The sequence below is a fragment of the Neofelis nebulosa genome, chromosome 3 (assembly GCF_028018385.1).
Source record: "Neofelis nebulosa isolate mNeoNeb1 chromosome 3, mNeoNeb1.pri, whole genome shotgun sequence".
NCBI lineage: Eukaryota > Metazoa > Chordata > Mammalia > Carnivora > Felidae > Neofelis > Neofelis nebulosa.
Window position 1 is genome coordinate 43,791,437 of NC_080784.1, and position 19,764 is coordinate 43,811,200.

At 40.0% G+C, this 19,764-nt stretch overlaps 1 protein-coding gene across 2 annotated transcripts in view; it reads right to left on the bottom strand.

Annotated features, from left to right (window-relative positions):
• Positions 1–2,068: 2,068 nt before the first annotated feature.
• The window catches only part of IDO2 (indoleamine 2,3-dioxygenase 2), a 79,009-nt gene continuing 61,313 nt past the window's right edge, over positions 2,069–19,764 (bottom strand). For both annotated transcript variants that reach the window (XM_058720590.1, XM_058720591.1), the window contains 3 exons: positions 11,587–11,638; positions 4,960–5,108; positions 2,069–3,285 (listed from right to left, as the gene is read on the bottom strand). In XM_058720590.1, the coding sequence (XP_058576573.1) occupies positions 2,930–3,285; positions 4,960–5,108; positions 11,587–11,638 (557 nt within the window). In that variant the 3' untranslated portion in view covers positions 2,069–2,929. The remainder of the gene's footprint in view (positions 3,286–4,959; positions 5,109–11,586; positions 11,639–19,764) is intronic.

Sequence of the window (19,764 nt, forward strand, 5' to 3'; positions counted from 1 at the left end):
CAGGTCAAATTCTGACTGATACCTTAAAAAGAATGTGGATAATTAAAGGCAAATACCATAATTGAGTTTGGTTTGAAACCTATGCAGCTGCCATAGAACCATGTGGGCCAATAGATTTGCGAGTTTACAAAGGAAATTACTTTGCAAGAAAAAATCATTTATTGTTGATGATGCTTACATCCAAAAACTCAGTTTTTAATGTTGCTGAGAAGCAGCTGCTAAACTGCAAAAATTAACTAGCAATTGCATTTCAGGAAGCAATGATATCCGACTTCTTTATTAAGTTTACTGTTAAGTGAACAAAGAAAGAGAAGAGTGTTTCTTCCATTAGCAAAGCAAATAGGACATCTGTGCATAAGAAAATGCAAGACAGAATTTGGCGGGTGAAATTCACTGTTGTGGAAGAAATAATTGCTTTCAGGTACTGCAAGTTTTATATCCCAGATCTTAAATTGGATAGGATCTCACAGGTTTCAAGCATTTCTTTATGGTTGGTGTTTATTTTTATTTTTATTTTAACCCTATATAGATTGTATTGAAACAACAAAAAACAAATTTCAGACTAACAACAAGGGAAGAAAAACTCAGTCTCTGAGACTGTCTTTGCTGGACACTCTGTAAATTGAGAGTTTGGGGATCCTGTTCACCTGCATGCAGTCTAAGGAAAGTATAGGGTCTCTGTGCCCCACAGCATGAAGACTGAATGTTGCTCATGCCATCTAACTGGTGTTCCTTTATGATTTTTGTTGGCTTGCTTTTAAAATCATCCCTGAGTCTTTTCTAATGTCTTCTAAAAATTACTGAACTAATCCTAACTGCACTTGGGCACAGGATAAAAAAGAATCAGTGGCCCCTTGTCCCCAGAAGGCTTAGGTGTGTGTGTGGGGGGGGGGGGGGGGGTTAGGTGAAGGTGACTCTTATGTACAAGGTTTAAGACTTTAAGGCTTTGCCCCCTTCCCAGGTGAAGATTAGCCCTATAAGGTCAACCTCGAAACAGCGGGTTATTTTTATTAAAAGAGACAATGGTTTCATTCTACACAGATCACCTGGTATAAAGAGCCTTTAGCTGTCAATATAGTCAGATTTTTGTGGGCAGTATTCTGTCCTTCTCTCTAGGGGTTTCCATCCAGTGTACTGCCTGTATCCCTTCCCAGCATCTCTTGGGGAGAAACTATACATCATTTTTGTACCTCCTGTCCATCATTACAAAAGAGGATTCTTCTCTAATAGAAATGTGGGGAGGGTGTGTATCAGATACCATAACTTTACCCTAATTCACTTTCTTGTAAAGGAGGCTTGTGATAGCTAATTCTATGTCATCTTGGCTGGGCCATGATACCCAGATATTTGGTGACACATTATTTTGTACGGTTTTGTGAGGGTATTTTGTTTGGATGAGGTGAACATTTAAATTAATGGACTTTGAGTAAAGCAGATTGCTGTCCATAATGTGAGTGGGCCTCACCCAATCAGTTGAGGGCCTGAATAGAACAAAGACTGACCTTCACTGAGCAGAAAGGAATTCTACCAGCAGTCAGTCTTTAGATGGTGATTCCCTGAGTCTCCAGGCTGCTGGTCTACCCTGCGGATTTTGGAATTTCCAACCTCTATAATCACATAAGCCAATTTCTTAAAATTTCTCTCTCCCCCCCCCCACTATATATACAGTAAAAGTGGGGTTTAAGGGCCTGGGCAATGTTGGAAGTGGTCAGATGTTTTTCCAAGTGATATGACAAGACTTTGAAGGCTGAGTAATCTGAAAGGCTTGTTTGAAAGGATTAAACAAGCTGCAAGCTCCATTTGACCAGTACTCATATGGGGAGGGGAACTGCTCAGCAGATGCTAACTTGGGCAGAGGCTGTTCCTGATGATCAGGTCCTTCTCCTTGAGGCCATGATACTAGATTGGCCCTGTGGAATGTAGATACTGTCCCAGATATATGTGTGTGCGCACAGTGTGGGGCGGGGGAAGGGGGGCAGGCCTAAATTAATGGAGTTTATCTTAAATTGGCAAGATTAAAGTTTTCTAGCTTTTGCTATCAGATGAAATGAGATCTTGAGATAGAAAATAAATCAATAAAAAGTTACATTTATTTGTAAACTAAACATGTGAGTTTACTATTTATTCCTGTTTCGATCATTTACTTCCAATGGGTCAATTAATTCATTTTACAACTATAAACTTTCGGTGTAAGAAGAAAGAATCATTCTTCCAAAAATAAAGAATGAAACTAAAACAGAATTTGCAAATTGATGAGCTATGCCAAAGAGCCTCATCCGTTCGTTCCCACATCGTTAACTATTCATTGTTACACTGGTGACTTCCAAGTCTTATGTGAGCCTCCTCTTTCCTCCACATCGCCACTGGAGCATTTCCAACCTCCTGCCACAAACTCAGCACACTCAGGGAGAGGAGAGCTGGATGGCGACCACAAAAATTCTCTGCTCTAATCCCTAAACCAGTGCTCAGTAGGAACGTAATGTCGTTGACTGACTGAATGAATGAATGCATGCATGAGTATTTAATTTGCTTTTTAAAGAAATCAAAAAGGGGATCTGTCCACAGGCAATTTGATTTGTTTTTTGAAATTTAGATTGATTTTCTATTATTTGAAAATAGAACAGGGGTACACGGGCTCCTCTGTGGGGTTCTGAATGAGGAAGTGTCCAAAGCTGTTTGCTATTAACCAGTAATTAGATAGGGAAAGGAAAATTTCTGACTAGCCATGGAAATTCTCCTCTGTGAAGACTAACAGCTCTCAACAAGGGAGAAGATGGTGTTCTATAGAGCAGGAACATAAACAGGGCTGAGGTTCCTGTCGATAATTCCAGACATTCTCATTTTCCAGGCCTACGTGCCCTCCAGTGGGAGAAAGGGCCAGGGGAAACCCGAGTTTCTGGTTTTGCATTCTTGGGAAGAGGGCAGTCTCTTAATCACTTTGGTGGAGAATTGCCTCTAAGGTCTTATCCCTGACACTCTTCAGGAAGCTCAGAACTACAGTCCCACCTGTGCCCCTCTCTTCTAGGGCTAGTGGTGGCCCAGGGACATAGTTCGGCCTCCTGCCCTTTGCTTTGGTGGCTGCTGTGATGAGGTATTTGGTCACCACAGTGATGTGATAGCTGCGTAGCTCCGCCAGGGCCTCCACACACTGGTTATAGGCTGTCAGAAGTTGGCCATTTCCAGAGGACCGAATGTGGTCTCTCAGTGAAGGAGTTGAGTGAATTTCTTCTATAAAGGCCTTATGGGAAGGAGGCATGTACTCCCTCATCCTGAGCAGAAAATCAGCTGAAAGAAACAAACCAGAACTATGTCATAGCTCCACATGGAAAGATGCAAGAGCCTGTCTGGTTTTCCAGACATCAGTGCAATGAAAACTTGCTGTCATCTAACTTTCCAGTCCACTCTGCTGGCTCTTTTGCTGGTAGACTACAAATACTACATTCCTGAATATTGATGGGGAAGGAAAAAAGAAGCAAGTACATCTCAGATAACTGAGTTGGAAACATATCTACCAGTCAATGTGTAAATATGTATCATATACCCAAGGTAGGCAAAGTATCCTGATGAGACTATCCTCATGAGGGATATCTACAAATGTAAGGCATAAACCCTTAAACCGATTTGCTAAATACTCTCCTGAATTTTGCTTTGTTTGGAGAGTTCTAAGGAAGGGGAAAGTAATAGAATTTATAAGGGCAAGAAAATAAAGAGTGAGCAACTGTTGGGGCGCCTGGGTGGCTCAGTCAGTTAAGCGTCCGACTTCGGCTCAGGTCATGATCTCACGGTTTGTGGTTGGAGCCCTGTTTCGGGTTTTGTGCTGACAGCTCAGAGCCTGGAGCCTGCTTCGGATTCTGTGTCTCATTCTCTCTTTGCCCCTCTCCCACTTGTGCTCTCTCTCTGTCTCTCAAAAATAAATAGGGGCGCCTGGGTGGCGCAGTCGGTTAAGCGTCCGACTTCAGCCAGGTCACGATCTCGCGGTCCGTGAGTTCGAGCCCCGCGTCGGGCTCTGGGCTGATGGCTCGGAGCCTGGAGCCTGTTTCCGATTCTGTGTCTCCCTCTCTCTCTGCCCCTCCCCCGTTCATGCTCTGTCTCTGTCTGTCCCAGAAATAAATAAAAAACATTAAAAAAAAATAAAAAAAAAAAAAATAAATAAATAAATAAATAAATAAATGTAAAAAAAATTATTTTAATAAAAAAAAAGAATGAGCAGCTGTTTTTGTAATAATAGCCTCTTGAAGTCAAGTTGTTTAAAAATCAAATCAATAGATATTTATAGGAAATACAGATAGATTGATCATTTATAGGAAATTCATTATGTGTTTAATATCATCATAGTTCTTGATAAGTGACTTTTGTGGATGAGACTGGATGCTATTTGACTGCACACCAAATTCTAGTCATTTTTACCCCTAAATCTGACTTGAAAATGCCATACTCTGAAGTGCCTTTTTGCAGCTGTTAAACATCAGCTTGATGCTGGCAGGTAAGGAAATGAACAATTTCAAGCTTCTAAACTGGTAGGCCTATCTTCTGGTCTAAATAGACTTGACTTGAAGTTGCAGCATTTTTACGGGGAAGGGCTTTGGTGAGGAGCTCAGACCCATCATCAGCCATATCCAGACTTTGTAACTTAATTCCACAGTCTTAATTCCACTCTGGATCTCTCCCCCATTTTAGACAAAGCAGGCTACTGCCTAGGATCCAAACAAAACTGTGGGGAACAGTTGGATATATGGCAATGTTTTAAGATATAGAAATGGAAACCCAATATCCTGCTGAGATCAAATATTAACTGACTTGACACAATAACATCTGGCAGGCATACAGCCTCCTGGTTGACTTAGAGAAGTATAGATTTCATGACATTTTAATTTACACTTGGTCTTATCAATTGGTAAAGACATTTCTGTTCTTCCTCCCTGTTAAGGAACAGAAAGAAAAAGAAAATGTCTGACTTACCACTTTCCTTGCTGTGACAAATGCCTAAGAACTCATCAAAGGCATGAAGCACTGTGCTCTGAGCTGCACTCCCCCCAGAGTATTTCAGGGGCTCTGGGGAGACTCCTTCATAGATCAACCCCACCGGCATTGCTGGGTTATCCTTCCATCTAAGCAAGAGTAAAAGTCAAAGAGAAGAAGTGGGTGCTAGGAGTTAAGAGCATATTTTCTGATACAGCAACAGTGAGTAAGAAAGCAAACACAATTTCAACGGTGTTTTTAGAGCAAAAGACTGGGTATCTTTGTAGAATATATACTTAAGCATACTTCAACTTCATAACAGGCCATTGAATACAGCCCTTCCTTTCCCCAGTTGGATTATCCCAGAAGAGTAAAGGAATCCTTGACATTGATCCTATGACATATTTATTAGAAAAATTCAGTCATAAAGATGACATCAGTGCTGCTCAATAGGAATAATTTAGGGGTTCTGGAATAATCTTCACTCCTTCTGCTCATCTCAACCTTAATCACCTGATACCTTTAACTCCACAAGTAGAGCTTTGTAAGTAAGCACACACACACACACACACACACACGCCCCTTTGCTTTTCCCTGTAACAGTTTTAACGGTTGTCATGTTGAACTACCAGTGTTAAATAATGCATGACTTTGTGGGAATACCTTTGTCAAATACATTCTTGACAGCATGTGTTGATAATGAGGGCAGCAACAAAGAGAACACAATACAATCTTGCAGGTTACCAGAGGGACAGGTAGATGGACTGGAATTGAGGCTCTGGTCTTGCTCAGATGAAGTGGGTTTTCCCTGCTTCCTCTCCTCTCTTATCTCCTTTCTTCTCCCCTTCTGTCTCCCTGATTCCATTTCTTTGCCTTTTTGTGTCTGAAAACCCCTAGTTCTACCTCCAACTATTTTACTCATTTCTCTGTCACATTTTTTATAGAGTCTTAAACAATTACAGAATGTATGTGGTGACTCCATAAGATAAACAATAGCACCAAGAACACGTTATTGTACTTCCAATGTGTTAGTCTATAAACTCTCTTCACATTCATTTTCTTTTTTTAATGTTTATTTATTTATTTTTGGGAGAAAGAGAGAAAGCACAGGCAAGGGAAGGGAATAGAGAAAGAGAGGAAGACACAGAACCTGAAGCAGGCTCCAGGCTCTGAGCTGTCAGCATAGCGGGCCTCGAACTCACAAATTGTGAGATCAAGACCTGAGCCAAAGTTGGACAACCGACTGAGCCACCCAGGTGCCCCTCACCTTCATTTTCTAACTTGACCTCTTTTGAGTAGATCAAGGCAGGTGTCTAAAAACCCATTTTACAGATAAGCAAACAAAGGCTCTGAGCAGTTAATTCTCCAGGGCCACACTGTTCAAAAATGGGAAAACCAGAACTTAAATCCCAAACTTATACTTTTCTATGTTCATTTTCTCAAGACCCCCACATATGGATTTCCACTTTTACTAAGGAATAGAATCTTTTTTCTCTTATTGCCAGGAATGAGCCACTGTCCCTGCTGTGAACAGTTTAAATAACAGGCTTACAGTGATGTCTCATCTTCTTCCTATAATTCTAAAAGTCTTTTTGCTCAAGAGAAGGAAAATGCATCACACACATAAAAAAACTGTAGCCAGACTGCTCAGCTGGCTGTTCATGACTTTTGTCAAATATTTCCTTATGGTAGGAAATGCTATAAGGAGCTGGGTTGTTTGCATTGGAGAATGGTTTGGTCAGCCATTCTACGGTTTCCACTGGATGAACGTCAAAGTGGCCTTTTTAGGTGGGGTGACATCACTCTGGAAACAGATGAGGCATAGACAGCAGAGCAGGGGGAGAGCAAAGGAAGGAGTCTGATCATAAGAGGAGAACATGAGGTAGCTGTTGGGTGAGAGGACTCTATTTCAGGCAGATAGAAAATTTAATCTCAACTTTGATATTTGTTAACTGTGAGCCTTGGTTAATTAACCTCTCTGAGCCTCTAGTTCCTCATCCAAGTGATATTAGGATCTACCTTATTGAGTTATCGTGGGAGCTAATTAAAATAATACCTGCTCAGTGCCTGGAACATATTAAGCATTTGCTAAATATTAGCCATTTTACATTATTTAGAGTGAGCTGGAATCCCGCTCCCTCCATTCATTATTTTGTACATTTGTACACACCTTAGTCCTAATTTGCTTAGTCCTAATTTGCACCTACTTCCTAAAGCTGCTGCATAATTAAATGGGTTCCAGAGAATTTTCGTGACTTGTCAGAGTTCAGGACACTGCTCCAATGAAATTTCTAAACAGCATTTTAGAAATATTTGGTAATAGGTAAGACATATTGAAAACGTGAGTAAGTGGAAGAGAGGCAGTGGTCACACTGGTTCAGGGTTGTCTCTGCCATGTTGTGGATGATCTCAGATGGTCACTTTGGTCTCTTTCAACAGTCCCTCCTCATCATGACCACTTCTAGGTGTTGGACTTTCTCAAAGCTCAGTTTATGGGATTCTTGCTACTCTTACTTCCCAAGTGCTCTTATCTACTTCACTGATCTAAAAACCAACTATATTAGGAGTCTTTAAAAATGTACACTTCTACCTGGACCATTCCCCTACATTCCAGACTCATATATTAAACTGCCAGCTTACAGATATCTCCACAGAAATGGACATGTCCCAAACTGAGCTCCAGATATCCCCTCCCTTTTGCCAAATTTCTTCCTCCTACAGTCTTCCCCATCAGAGAAAATGGCAGCTCTATTCTTTCAGTGGATTGGGCCAAAACCCTAGAGTCATCTTCGACTGATCCCATTTTCTTCCTTCCTCCTGCAAACCAATAGCAGATCCCATCAACTCTACCTTCAGTCATTTCCAGAACTGAACAATACTCAATGCCTCTTCGGCCACCACCCTAGTCCAAGCCATCACCCTGATTGTGGGCATAGCTTCTTGAACGTTTTCCTGTCTTCCATTCTTGCTCTTAAATTATCTATTTTCCACGTTAGAAAATAGAGCGATGAGTTGAATTAAGACAGATCATTTCATTTGTCTCCAGACTTGCCTCTGCTGCCCTTGTCTCTCAGAAAGTAGCCAACAAGCCCTGACATGATCTGGTCTTCTGCTGTCACTTGTATCTTTCTCATTCTCCCCCATACACACTGCATTCCAGTGCTGCTATCTTCCTTGCAACAATTCCTCCATGACAAGCATGCTCCAATGTCAGGACCATTGCAATTTTTATTCCTTTTGCTTGTAACAAGTATCCAGGTAGCTTAGTCCTCACTGCCTTCAGTTATCTGCACAAATGAAGTATGGCATTCCCAGACCATAATAAATAAGTAAGAAACTTACACCACCTCTCCCTAATACTCCATGATGCCCTGTATCTTACTTTACATTTTCCCGTATCACTTATTGTTGTAACATATATTGTATAATACTTTTTAAATTATATTTATTTTTGCATGATCTGATTCCCACCATTAAAATGTAAGCTCCACAAGAATGAAGTTGCTGTTTTGTTTTATTGCAACATTCCCTGCACCAGGAACTGTGCCTGGTATATGGTAAGCACTCACTAAATAGTTGATTAATGAATGAATGAATGAATGAATGAATGAAAAAACTATTATTCTATAATTCTGTGTTATATATCTAGAATATATAAACCCAAATGTTTTTCTGGAAAGGACCCGCCAGCTTTAAAGAACCATCAGATGCTCAAATGGCCAGGAGACATCAATATTTTTTTGGTGCCCCAACATGAAGCAGATGTGTTAAAGCCACATTGAATGTGACAGAGAAGACACCAGAATGTAAGTCAAAAAAGATAAAACAAGGGGATCTACTTTCAAAAGCTATATTCTCCACCTGTGATACAATTGGTCTGAGGGAGGGAAATAGGGTTTCTCTGAGCAGTCCCATACACTCTCAGGCCCAAACTAATGATTATAAAGGAAAGCAATTACTTTCCTTTCAAATCTCTGTAGGCAAGGTTATTTTTAGTCTTTCTCATAGCCTATTTTTAGGAAATCCAAGAAATATAAACAGAAGAAAAAAAAGAAAGAAATGACATTTTTCCACAGGGGCTAACTTCCATGTGAAATTTAATGTGAGTGGGAAATGGAAAGAATAAGTTTAATCTACAAATGATGAAACGCCTAAATAAAAATGTTTTTAAAAAGTAAATGAAAACAATAAATCAAACATGGGACACATCAAGAACATAGGAGGAGATTTCAATTTTCTAAGACAATCCCATTGGGAACTCTCAAAAATCCAGATGATTTTGGCCATCAACACCTTCAATACATTTAAGATTTGGTGCTGGTCACTTAGTTGCACTACATGAGAAATATTTTTGAGGCTCAGACCGACGGGAGGCGTTTATGTAGATCACAGATAAAATGCATCACTGACCCAGAACTTATTTTAATGAAAACATAATCACCCTCTAGTGACCATTTAATCATGATAGGCAGAAATTGAAAAAGATAGCCCCAAGATTTCCATTCTCATTCCTAGAACTGTTCATATTATAAGCTATCAATACCTGTCAATATGATATACAGCAAGGCAAAAGAGACGTTGCAGATATAATTAAGGTTACTAATCAGTTGACTTTAACATAGGGAGTTACTCTACATTGTCTAGGCGAGCTGAATCTAGTAACATAAGACCTTGGCAGAGGTTTTCTCTGGCTAGTCGCAGAAGGAGAAATCAGAGAGATTTAAGTACTAAAAGGATTGGAAGTGTCATTGCTGCATTGGAGGATACCGTGTGATAAGGATTGCAGGAAGTCTAAGCTGAGAGCAGATCCTATGTGACAGCCAGCAAGAAAACAGAGGCCTCAGTTCCAAAACCATGAAGACTTGGATTCTACCAAAAACCTGAACGAGTTTGGAAGTGAATGATTCCCCAGGTTCTCCTGATAATAGCTCAGCCCAGCAGATAGCTTGACCTCAGCATTTTGAGACCCTAAGCAGAGAACCAAGCTGAGTTTGCCTGGCCTTCTGGTCTACAGAAATGTAAGATAATAAATGTATGTTGTTTAAAACTGCTGTTTTAATTTGTTAAACAGCAGTTTTTTGTTATGGTTTTCTGTTATGTTTGTGATTTGTTATGTAACAATGGAAGACTAATACACATTTAGAGAGCAAAGTGAAACACAAAGAGATTTTCCAGAATTAGGTACTTCTTAAACCCCAATGTATTTAAAATGTTTAAAAGACTTTTTTTCCTCTAATTTTACCAAAACATATCTGCATATTTTGTTTTACATTTGTTGCTAGAATCACTATTGCACAATCATATCTTTGTCTTAACCCTGATTACATGTAAAATGTGCACACAACAAGAAGAGTTCTGAGCACAGATAACCTCTCTGGGGAGGATTTTGGGATCGAATGGGTATACAGCAAAAGTCTGAATTCTGAGAAACACTCCCAATTCCATTCCACACTCTTCACCATTTTTCTTGTTTCCTCATAAACCAAGAACCCATTAACCTCAAGTTATTCTCTAGAGACCCTTCTGCTTCCCCTCTCTACTCCCTAGAGTGAGGAATGCCCACCCAGGCTGGCGTCCCCTTGGACTGTCCAGATCCACTCAATCTAGAAAAAACACTGGGTTCATGTTGTCACTCCCTTCTTGCACCCATGTCCCTTCCAGGTGCAACTTCATATTCTTTCTGTCTATAGCAATTCGGCACCTCCTGGGTATCAAGATGGAACACTAGGTGAGCCCTATGTCAAATTTTTCACCTCATCCATTCACTACCTCTACTTTTCACTATTAAAAAATAAACAAACAGGGGCGCCTGGGTGGCGCAGTCGGTTAGGCGTCCGACTTCAGCCAGGTCACGATCTCGCGGTCCGTGAGTTCGAGCCCCGCGTCAGGCTCTGGGCTGATGGCTCAGAGCCTGGAGCCTGTTTCTGATTCTGTGTCTCCCTCTCTCTCTCTGTCCCTCCCCCGTTCATGCTCTGTCTCTCTCTGTCCCAAAAAATAAAATAAACGTTGAAAAAAAAAATTTAAAAAAAAAAAAAAAAAAAAAAAAAATTTAAAAAAAAAATAAACAAACAAACTTAATTTCTCTCGGTTAATGTGAATGGGAAAGCAATTTGATTAAAACATGTCAAGGTATAATTAGTGTATCTAAAGGAAGAAATGTATCTAAGGGTAGAGTTCTTTATCTGGAAAAATTACAGTCCATGTGACAAAAGAAGAGACCCACAAATATGAACAAATGACTTGGGGTAACTCTTCCAAGAACATTAGAAGAAGGCTGGCAAGTTACTTTCTATGCTCCCATTAGCCTTAGTAACAGGGGAAGAGAATGGATATAAATGAGAGAGCATTGTGGTTACATAGTGGGCTTTTTTTTTTTCTGCCATCAGTATGGGATTCTAAGTGAATACAAATGAATGTAACATGGTGGCCTAAGGACAATTATTCTGACCTTAAATATTCATTTGTCCTGCAGATGGTACCCCACCTCTTTTATCCAAGAATGGATCCAAATGATCACTTTGTTAGCAAGGTTTCTTAGTGTGTTTATTACTATAGGAAGCTTCTGCCTCATAAGTTTGGAATATGCTACAGAGGTCTCATGCAGGAAAGCAGTTGAACTGTACTTACCCAGAGAGAAAGATCCGGATGACTGCATAAAATATGTCTGGATCAACATAATCTGGAGAAGCAATCAAAATGTGAACTTTACTACAGGCAAAAAAAGCAATTGGTTACATGTGCACGGGTCCTGCTGCTCTCTTGGGGCCACCCCCTCTATCTGATCTGCACGGAAACCTGGAAGGAAGGCAGCAGCAAGAGGGGGATGGAATGTTCTCTTCTGTAGCCCCCTCACTGGCACTGGCCAAACTTTTAAACTATTCCAAATGCTGCCCTTTTCTATTTGTGGTGCTTCCCTTTTCTGGACTTAATAACTACAAAAGAAGAGATCAAGGCCATCTTTGAAAAAATAATATTTTAAACAGACATGATATTTGAGAGAATGTAGGAAATAGAAAGGAAAAAAGCAGAGAAAAAGAATCACCAGGCTTTCACAAGAGAGGAAAACTCAAGTTGTCAATGCTCAAGCGAAGTTCTATATAGGCAACCAAGGATGGAGGAGTGGAGAGGCTCTTGCCCAGGGACCGCCACACCAGGTCAGATATAGGCTCATTTAGCTCCACGTTAAGCTGCATTCATTAATCTGTGCAGCTATTTTTGGCTCTAAGCCACTGCTTGGGGATAACTTATTCCACTAGTTTATTAACTTGTATATAAAGAAGGGTGTCCTCACATTTGTACTAAATTTGTTTTCATTAACTTATGAAGATTGTTTTCTCTTCTTCACATAATGGGCCCCTCTGTGAGCTGGTATGTTTCTTTTACCTGGATCCTGTCTATGTTTCTTTGTTTCTCTTTGAGAAAAAACAAAACAACACAGCAAAAGAAAAACAAAAAAATCCACATCTTTTTTATGAGACCCAAATAATGTCATCTTTATACCATCAGTTATCTTTTCTACCATCATACCTAGTCTCTGTTCCTTTATCTCTATGTTCTCTGAAGGCCCATGGGCTCAGGTAATTCAGATATTCCTTTGGTCCCAGCATTTCCCAATGCTCCTGAGTGGTGTCACATTCTCTCTGAGTAGAGAGAATTCTGTGACAATGTTCCATGTGCTGGCCTTTTATTGGGCCCTATTTCCATGTCTTTCCCATCTGGTGCCCTATTCCCACAAAAATGCTAAGCATTATGTACAAATTTTCTCTGAAACAGTAATGACTAGCAATAATTTAGTATTTTATCTTCTAAAGTAAAATCATTAGCCAATAGATATAAAATAATTTTAGTGTAAAAAACGTAAATAGATGTAAAAATATTCATTTATGATTGTAACAAATAAAAAAATTAGCCAATTAGGAATAAGAGGAACAATTTTGAAATGATAAAAAGAATCCACAGAAAGCCATTTCAAGTATACATTTTATACTTGAAAGATTAAAAATAAGTATTTAAAAATGTGGAACAAAACAAGGATCAACACATCCATTCAACAATACGGTGTTAGAAATTTTAGCCAGAAGAATAAGGAAAATATATATATTTAAAGAAATAAAAGTTATAATTATTATACACGAAGGAACAAAATAATTCTCAAATAATATGATTTTCACATAGAAGACCCAGATAATCTGCAGATAATTATTAGAACTATTAGAATTAATAATTAGAATTAATTAATAAGAATTTTTTCTATAAACCAGTAACAAACAGGAGTTAGTTAAAATCAAAGATACCATGTTCACTAGAAACAAAAAATAAAGTAACTATGAAAAAAAAGAAGATATCAAAGTCTCTTATTTTGAACGAAATTAAAGAAAATTTAAGAAATTCAAGAAAAAATTTGTCTCTACTGATGGACAAAAAACTCAGTATCAGTATCAAAGAGAAGAAATGTATCTAAAAAAGAGTCATCTATCTGGATAAGTTTTAGTTCACATCCAATAATATGAAGGCATGATTTCCAGTAACTTGTCCGACTACCTTAATTAGTGTTTCTGTGGTATTCTCTGATTGTCCATCTGCCTTGATCATAAGGCAGAAAGACTGGATATAATATCAAAATCATGTAAATTTTCTCCAAATTAATATACAGATTTAATGCAACAGCAGCAAAATTTTTTAATGTTTATTTTTGAGAGAGAGAGAGACAGAGAGAATGAGTGGGAGAAGGTCAGAGAGAGTAAGGGGGACAGAGGATCCGAAGCGGGGTCTGAGCTGACAGCAGTGAGCTGATGCAGGACTTGAACTTATGAACCATGAAATCATGACCTGAGCCGAAATGGCACACTCAATTGACTGAGCCACCCAGACGCCCTAGCAAAAACTTTAACAGAGATTTTTTTCAGAGCAGTTTGAAAAGCTGATTGTTTACATGAAAGACAAAATGTTGGAAATAGTACAGGCACCTCTGGGAAAGAAGGGCAAGAGACAGGGGTTTTCTTCACCTGAAAGAGATACTATGAAGCTATAGTTCTGAAGACAAATGATATCTCTGTTGGGAAAGGTAAACAATGACAAAGAGTAGGAAACCTGGAAACAGAGCCAGTCATTTAAGAAAATCTGTTATAAAACAGTGCTAATATTGCAGATTAGTGATTCTTCAAAGAAGGGACACTGAATTTATTTCCTTTGTCATATTACATATAGATAACAATTATATGTGAATTAAGGACTAACATGTGAAAGACAAAACAACAATTTCAGAAGAAAATGCAGGAAAATATACTTATCAACTATGATTATGAAATAATATCTTATGTAAGACTTCCCCAAACACAGACTTTTGCAAAAGAAATGGCAGATACTTTGACTATACGAAAATTAAGAACTTCTGCTTTCAAAAGTCATAAGGCAAACCACAATATTTGCAACACATATAACTAATGAAGATCAGGCTTCTGAGGTTTACAAAAAACTTTTAAAAAATCAGGAAGTAAAAGATAAAAGACCATTAGAAATATAAGGAAACACATGCATTCACAAAAGAGGAACATGCGTGGTGAGCACCCACAAGGACGCACGCACACACACAAACACACACACAGAAGACAGTTAAATCAGGGAATGCAGGAGTGACATCAACATCATGGTAAAATAAACGTTTTCTACTGTCTTTCCCACAAAGAACACTGGCTTAGACAATCACACACAGACAAGAGGGCCTTTGTGAAAATCCAGGAATTCAGTGGGGAATTTCCAGCACACCACTGAGCAAAGAGATCCAGAACTGGATGAATTGAAGAGGGTAAGAACATTTCACTGTGCTCACATCACCCCTTCCACAAGGCAGCACAGCTCAGTGCTAAGAGATCTCCTAGGGCTGTGATTTTTCCAGTAAGGGAAAATGAGAGCATAAGATTGCGTGCCTGGTTTCCCCAGCTGCAAGGAATGCCGCCGCGCAGACCCACTTCTTTCCCATCCCATCCAGAACACTGAGGTGTCCTGCACAACTAGGGAGCAGAGGAGCCTGGGGGTAGGGAGGGACTAGGAGAATGCCACATAGGGTTTTTGGCTGGGGGGTGGGGGATTAAAGGGAGGCAGATTATACTGATCGCCTCACAGATTCCATTAAGAACCCCTCCCATGAGATGCTGGGAATGCTTCACCCGCAGATCACCCCAACTGGCCACGGGTGCCCCTAGTGCTCAGGGTGTCTCACAGCTACACCTTCACCCACTCTGGCCAGCTCCTTGTGTGCACTGCTGAAAGCAGAAAGGGTGAGCCTCTGCTGTTGATTCGTGAGCTCCTCCAGCAAGGTGGCTGATTCTATGGGACTGGGAGAAAGCACACGACCTGAGCCTTAAACACTGCCCCAGGGAAAGCCAATGTTAGGTGGTCAGCACCTGGCCTGACTTTGCAGACCTAGAGAAGGCATACGCAATTAAAACTTTTGCCAAGAGAGGCCTCAGAATCCCTGCCAGGGCTGATGGAAGGTGTTTCTCTCCTGAAACCAGTCAGTAAATACTGGAGAAAGTGAATAAATAACTTTTTCACATAATTCCTGCAGCAATGCCAAGCTTCAAGGAGCACAAAATATCAAGGAAACATGACATTACCAAAAGAAAAAATAATTTCCCAGTAACTGACCCTAAAGAAATGCAGACCTGTGATTTGCCTGATAAAAACAATTCAGAATATTTTTTTAAATTAATTTATTATTTATTTAGAGAGTGTGAGCAGGGAAGAGGGACAGAAGGAAAGAGAGAGAGAATATTAAGCAGGCTCCATGCTTATCACTGAGCCCCCACACAGGCCTCCATCCCACGACCCTGGAATCATGACGTGAAATCAAGAGTCAGACACTCAACCAACTGGGCCACCTAGATGCCCCCAAAATATCTGTTTTAAGGAAGCTAAGTAAACTACAAGAAAACATAATAAGACAATTCAATGAAATTAAGACAACAACACATGAACACAATGAGAATTTTGACAGAGGAAAAAAAATCATAAAAAAGAACAAATTACTTGGAAATATATTTTGGCAACTGACTCTGAACGGTGTTCAGAAAATACCAAGTAGAGAACCTCCTCCTCAATTAACAGTGATCTGGTAAGGTAAGAGAACCACATATGCTCTCTTACTTCTAGGTCTAATGTGTGCACATTTTGGCTAAGAAAAGGGCAGTTCCTAAAAGCCAATGACACAGAGGATCTAAGAACACACCTGAGTTACATCTCCTCTTTTTCCCTCCATGTGGCTTCCTAGAAGAGCAGGAAAATGACACCAAGGACTGCAGCTTCTGCCCAGATGGCCAAGTGCAGGTTCATTTACTGCCTGGCTAGCCATCATCCAGTGTTTCTAAGGTTGTTGTTCAGCAAAACACAAAACATTTTGGTCAAGCACCTTTTTCTTTTAAATCTAAGTGAGTCTCTAGAGAAATAGAACATCTGCCTTTGACTCATTTACACTCATCATAATTCTGTGTCATAAGCATTAGTTTGGAAAACCTAAGGAAACTTGCTTTTTAAAGTTTGCAGGGGTAGGGATTTAGATTTTATACTGAGAAGTAGCCTCTACACAAATGAAAACTCAGCAAATCCTTGCTTTGGATCAAGCGCTATAAAACCACAGCCCCTGAATTACTGTAATATTTTCACATTACTTTAGTAATATTCATATGGTCCCACTCAGGAAAGTAACACAACAGGTGCTCAATTACTGACACCTACAACAAAGCATTGTCGATGCATAATCAAACCATACATCTGATGGCCACGACCACCGGGCAGTAAATTTTTCGTGTAATTCCAACCGTCAAAGCCACGAATTTCCACTAAATGTCTTACCATCACCTTAAGCATGACATATCTCAAAGCAAGCTCATCATCCTTCCTCCGTGTGCCCATTTACTTTGAAAATCAATCAACCCATCAAGCAGAACTTGATTCAACCTTTCAAGTGACAAATCTTTGCCAGGGGTATCATGATTTTTTTTTAACCAGCTTTGAAATCTTATATACATCCTGGACACCTCCTTCTGTCTCTGATCATACCTATACCCTGCCATTTCTTAGTCCTTTTCCTTGATGTCTCTTGTTGGTCTCTTCTGTTGCTGTGACTGCTCTAGCACCTTCTTCTTTCTCCAGATTTAGTAGCATTGTTGGTAAGGTGTAAGCAGCTCTATGTGTCTGGATGAAACCAGGGCTTACTTAAATCTGAAGCATAAGTAGGTGTGAACCAGGCAGAGGGTGAATGGGAAAGAATGTCTGAAACAGAAGAAATAGTGCATAAACAAGCCTTGAAGTAGAGGAAGTTGTAGAGAGCAAAATGGATTCTCTCATGTCAAGCAGGAGACTGCATCAAACAATGACGCAAGTAGTCAAAGGTACCACAGCTACGAGATATTGTCCCGACCAGCATCAGCCCTGACAGCCCAGAACTGAAAACAAGCAGGACCAGAGGAGGTCTGCAGGGGCCCAAGAACCATTAAATCCATTTAAAAAGGAGAGGGTTCAGGGGCACCTGGGTAGCTCAGTGGGTTAAGCATCCAACTCTTGATTTCAGCTGACATCATGATCTCACAGTTTGAGAGACCAAGCCCCACATCTGGACTGTCAGCATGGAGCCCGAGTGGGATTCTCTCTCTCTCTCTCTCTCTCTCTCTCTCTCTCTCTTTCTCTCTCTCTGCCCCTCCTCCACTTGTGCTCTCTCTCACTCCCTCTCAAAATAAGTAAAGAGGGGCGCCTGGGTGGCGCAGTCGGTTAAGCGTCCGACTTCAGCCAGGTCACGATCTCGCGGTCCGTGAGTTTGAGCCCCGCGTCAGGCATCTGGGCTGATGGCTCGGAGCCTGGAGCCTGTTTCCGATTCTGTGTCTCCCTCTCTCTCTGCCCCTCCCCCGTTCATGCTCTGTCTCTCTGTCCCAAAAATAAATAAAAAACGTTGAAAAAAAAAATTTAAAAAAAAAAAAAAAAAAAAAATAAGTAAAGAAACTTAAAACGAAAAGAAAAAAGTAAGGGGGGGGAGGACTTTTGCAGCAAATTATCAGACTCTTCCAACATGACCTCTATGCCTGACCACGAAGAAAAGGCAGCTGCCACTGAAGGCTCTGCCAGATTGATCTCCGAACAAAACCGAGATCCTTCCCCGCTTGAACGTAATAAGCACTAAGTGCCAAGAGCTGACCTGGACCAGACTGAGGCTTTCTCTCAACTGTGTGCCCACAGACCAACTTTGCATTTAGTTTGTTCACTTCCTACACCCTTCTGTTATCTTGTTATCTTCTGCTATCTTGTTTGCTTGTTGTCTTCTGTCCTGCTCTGTGTGCCATATAAGAAGCCAACTTTAATCATATGGTGAAACGTCATTGAGTTTGGAATCCTGAACATGTTTTATAACTGTGGTTAACTTTGCTTTATGATTGACTAAAGTTGACACTGTGGAAGGACAAAACTCATGTGTGCACCTTCACACCATGCTTGTGACCGAAGTTCTTTGCAGGAACTACAAGCTAGTGTCAGAAAGAATAGGTGAAGGAAAGCATGGTGTCAAATAAAGATAAATTGAAATTAAAATATTCTGGTGTCAGATCATGCTAGGTCTTGCAGAAAGATTGGGATTTTGGCTTATCCTTAAAATAATGGAAAAACGAGTGCGGGCAATAGGAATGTAATGTGATGGGCATGTATAATTTAAAATTTTCTAGTAGTCATATTTTAAAAGGTAAAAAAAAAATTTGGTAAAATTAATATCAATACTATATTTTAGCTAACCCACCATATCCAAAATATTATAATCTCAAAAGATAACCAATATAAAAATTATTATATGTTTTCTTGTGATAAGTTTTTGAAATTTTGTCTATATCCTTACAGACTTAAAATCTACTTTATGCTTATAATGCATTTCAACTTGGATGTTTAATTTTCAACAATTAACTGACATATGACTTATTCAGTACTAAAGCTGTATTTAACAAACAACTATTTTACATTGATTCAGTTTTTATGTTTCAATATCAATTCACTACTGTTAAATACAATTAAAAATTTAGTTCCCCAGCTACCCTGGCCACTTTTCAAGTGTTCAGTAGCCACATGTGTCTGGAGGCTACCTTACCGTACTGTGCCAGAAGAGAAACTGAAGAGTTGGGGGAGTAAAAGTGCTTCAGCGTGCACTTTTAAAAGCTGATTCAGGCTTCTGTGTACAGAAGGAAATAGATAAGGTAAAGGGCAGAAGAGAATCTGTTGTAGGGTCCCCTCCCTAAGGAATCTGGTGAGAAAAGACCTCAGGATAAGGGAAGACAACCTCGCTATGTGTGTAAGTGACATCCCTCACGACCCTGTAACACAAGACCACCCAATCAGACCGTATGTCTATACATTACCCATATATAGGAGACAAAGAAGTAGAAAATGCATAAAAGACTACACCATGTGGCATTCGGGGCTCAGTTTTTCGGGTACAAACCCAACTGAGCCAGTGCTGGCACAAATAAAGTTGCTTCCTGGAAAGAAAGCCTCAGTGTCATAGCTGTCTGTGCAAGAAACCTGCTACAAGACCACTGCAGAGTCCTGGCAAGTGATGATGGGAGCCAAGTTCAGAGCAAGCGATGGTAAAAACAGAGAAAAAGGAAGAGATGCAATCGATATTCCAAAAAGAAACTTTCATTTGCAGTAGTGGAGTGTTGTTTCATTCAGATCTGTCCTTCCACTAAAAACAATCCAAAAAGAGGGATAAAGGTTGCAAATATCCTAAAGACATCAAGTAGCTGAAAAGACAGGAAGGAACTGCCAAGCAAAATT